Source organism: Ostrea edulis, chromosome 1 (genome assembly GCF_947568905.1).
Source record: "Ostrea edulis chromosome 1, xbOstEdul1.1, whole genome shotgun sequence".
In the NCBI taxonomy this organism is placed as follows: domain Eukaryota; kingdom Metazoa; phylum Mollusca; class Bivalvia; order Ostreida; family Ostreidae; genus Ostrea; species Ostrea edulis.
This window is the reverse complement of record NC_079164.1, coordinates 17,534,164-17,536,874: the sequence shown is the minus strand read 5'-3', so window position 1 is coordinate 17,536,874 and position 2,711 is coordinate 17,534,164. Positions and strand designations below refer to the sequence as shown.

Genomic DNA, 2,711 nt, shown 5'->3' with positions numbered 1-2,711 from the left:
TCTGCATCGCGGAGAACAATAAGTTAATTATTAAAGATCCCTTCAATGATTAAACATTTTTCGATGAGACTAAATATATTGTAATCTTGGTAATACAAGGTTTCCCCATCTGATAATGAATATCCTTGTATGCAGGTCATCTTCGTGATTATATAAGCATTGTGCCCAAAATCGTGTCATCAAATTCAAGGATACATATACTCCATATATAGAAAAAATCCGAACATTAGGATATTTATCTTTAATCGAAGCAACAGAAACAACTTGCATTATGAGGACAGTTTTCTTGTCGATAGTGTCTTTTACTTTAGGTAAGTACTATTGTTGAAGTAAATTTCTAAAAGTATTTGATCAAAATCATGTGACAGAACCATTTCACTTGCCCGTGATCTGATGGGACAGACTCTCTAAATCTTGTCTTGTTCATGTTTCGATTTAATTCAAGCGATGAACTCCATCATCTAGATTTAGTGTCGGAATTGAAAAATCAAGGATGTTGGCTACTGATTATGAAAGTCTTAAGAAACTTTTTTCAAAAGTTTGCTATAAAGTACTAGTATATTTTTACACAGAGACAGTAATAGGAGTTTATATGCTTATCATTGAGTTGGATGACATGGGTTCTAACCTTTTTGCACTTACAAATTAAACATTTCGCTTATTGATATATGCGGTTTTTATATATCGCACCATTAAATTGATGATAAATGTTTTATGATGTAAAGTTGAATAATCTGATACAACTAACATGATGATAAATAATTCTTCTTTTTAACAATATCTCATTTTGCATCAGTTGTGACGTTTTTGTCATTGTATTGTTAAAATTTTAAATATCAAATTTTTGTTTTATTAAACGATATCTTGACCAAAGGTCGTCCTTAAAATGTCAAGTCATTATAGATTTAATATAAAATCATTCTAAGTTTACACCCCCCTCTCTCTCTCTATTTCTCTTTCTTTTTTATGTTTTTATTTGTCTTAAAAATCAAATATCTATATTTTCTAGTATGCCTGGCGACTTGCCAACAAAATACTGCTTGTACAACTGATGCCGACTGTAACAAAGTTTGCGGTACCAACATGGTTGGTCATTGTGATCAAAACTCATGTCACTGTCACGCAATGAACGAATGCGTTCACGCTACTGATTGTACGTGCGGTGGTAACCAGATTGCCACCTGTGATAACCACCAGTGCCATTGCCACCACCCACGTCGTGCTGTCATTGAATGTCATCATGCCACTGATTGCACGTGCGGTGGTCACCAAATTGCCACGTGTGACAATCATCAATGTCAATGCCACCACCCACGTCGTGCTGTCATTGAATGTCATCATGCCACTGATTGCACGTGCGGTGGTCACCAAATTGCCACGTGTGACAATCATCAATGTCAATGCCACCACCCACGTCGTGCTGTCATTGAATGTCATCATGCCACTGATTGCACGTGCGGTGGTCACCAAATTGCCACGTGTGACAATCATCAATGTCAATGCCACCACCCACGCCGCGCTGTGAATGAATGTGTCCATGCAAGCGACTGCACGTGTGGTCATGGACAAATCGCTACATGTGACAATCACCAATGTGGCTGTCACCATCCACGTCGTGCTGTTGAATGTACCCATGCAAATGATTGCACGTGTGAACACCACCAAATTGCCACATGTGACAATCACCAATGTCAATGCCACCACCCACGCCGCGCTGTGAATGAATGTGTCCATGCAAGCGACTGCACGTGTGGTCATGGACAAATCGCTACATGTGACAATCACCAATGTGGCTGTCACCATCCACGTCGTGCTGTTGAATGTACCCATGCAAATGATTGCACGTGTGAACACCATCAAATTGCCACATGTGACAATCACCAATGTCAATGCCACCACCCACGTCGCGCTGTGAATGAATGTGTCCATGCAAGCGACTGCACGTGTGGTAATGGACAAATCGCTACATGTGACAATCACCAATGTGGCTGTCACCATCCACGTCGTGCTGTTGAGTGTACCCATGCAAATGATTGCACGTGTGAACACCACCAAATTGCCACATGTGACAATCACCAATGTCAATGCCACCACCCACGCCGCGCAGTCATTGAATGTCATCATGCAAGCGACTGCACGTGTGGTCATGGACAAATTGCTACATGCGACAATCATCAATGTGGCTGCCACCACCCACGACGCGCTGTGAATGAATGTGTCCATGCAAGCGACTGCACGTGTGGTCATGGACAAATCGCTACATGTGACAATCATCAATGTGGCTGCCATCATCCTTAATTAAATATTCTTTGAAATAAATCACATTGTCACGTATTTGCAGTGATTTTCTTTTGATGTTCAGGTATTGTGTCTGGTTATTTTCAACAGTCTTGATGGCACATATGCGATAATAAGAGCTCCTCCCACCTTGTTATCGCATGCGCGGTACTAACATAAGAATAATTACAAAATAGAAACAAAACGTATATTATATTTCAAAATTTTAATAAGTGCATTTATTACACAACTTCAAACAAAACAGAAAATTAGCCTACAAAGAAAATATGTAATTTGTGATTTGTGATTGACACTGCAGTTTTCGTGGAGTTACGTTTGTTGTTTCACAGATAAAGCGTGCGCTGATCTAAAGCAGACAGGAAGTGTTATGTAATAGATATACACATACCAGTCCTGTGACCGTTTTTCAGTCA

At 39.7% G+C, this 2,711-nt stretch overlaps 1 protein-coding gene across 1 annotated transcript; it reads left to right on the top strand.

Moving 5' to 3' along the window:
- The first annotated feature begins 237 nt into the window (after positions 1–237).
- On the top strand, positions 238–2,334 carry LOC125663876 (histidine-rich protein PFHRP-II-like). The gene is made up of 2 exons (XM_048896302.2): positions 238–311; positions 1,010–2,334. The coding sequence occupies exons 1-2, from the start codon at positions 272–274 to the stop codon at positions 2,296–2,298; spliced, it is 1,329 nt and encodes a 442-aa protein (XP_048752259.2). The 5' UTR covers positions 238–271; the 3' UTR covers positions 2,299–2,334.
- The last annotated feature ends 377 nt before the right edge of the window (positions 2,335–2,711 follow it).

Coding starts and splice junctions, on each gene's coding strand:
- LOC125663876 (XM_048896302.2), top strand. CDS start 272: ATGAGGACAGTTTTCTTGTCGATAGTGTCTTTTACTTTAG. Junction 312..1,009: donor GATAGTGTCTTTTACTTTAG/GTAAGTACTATT, acceptor TATATTTTCTAG/TATGCCTGGCGACTTGCCAA.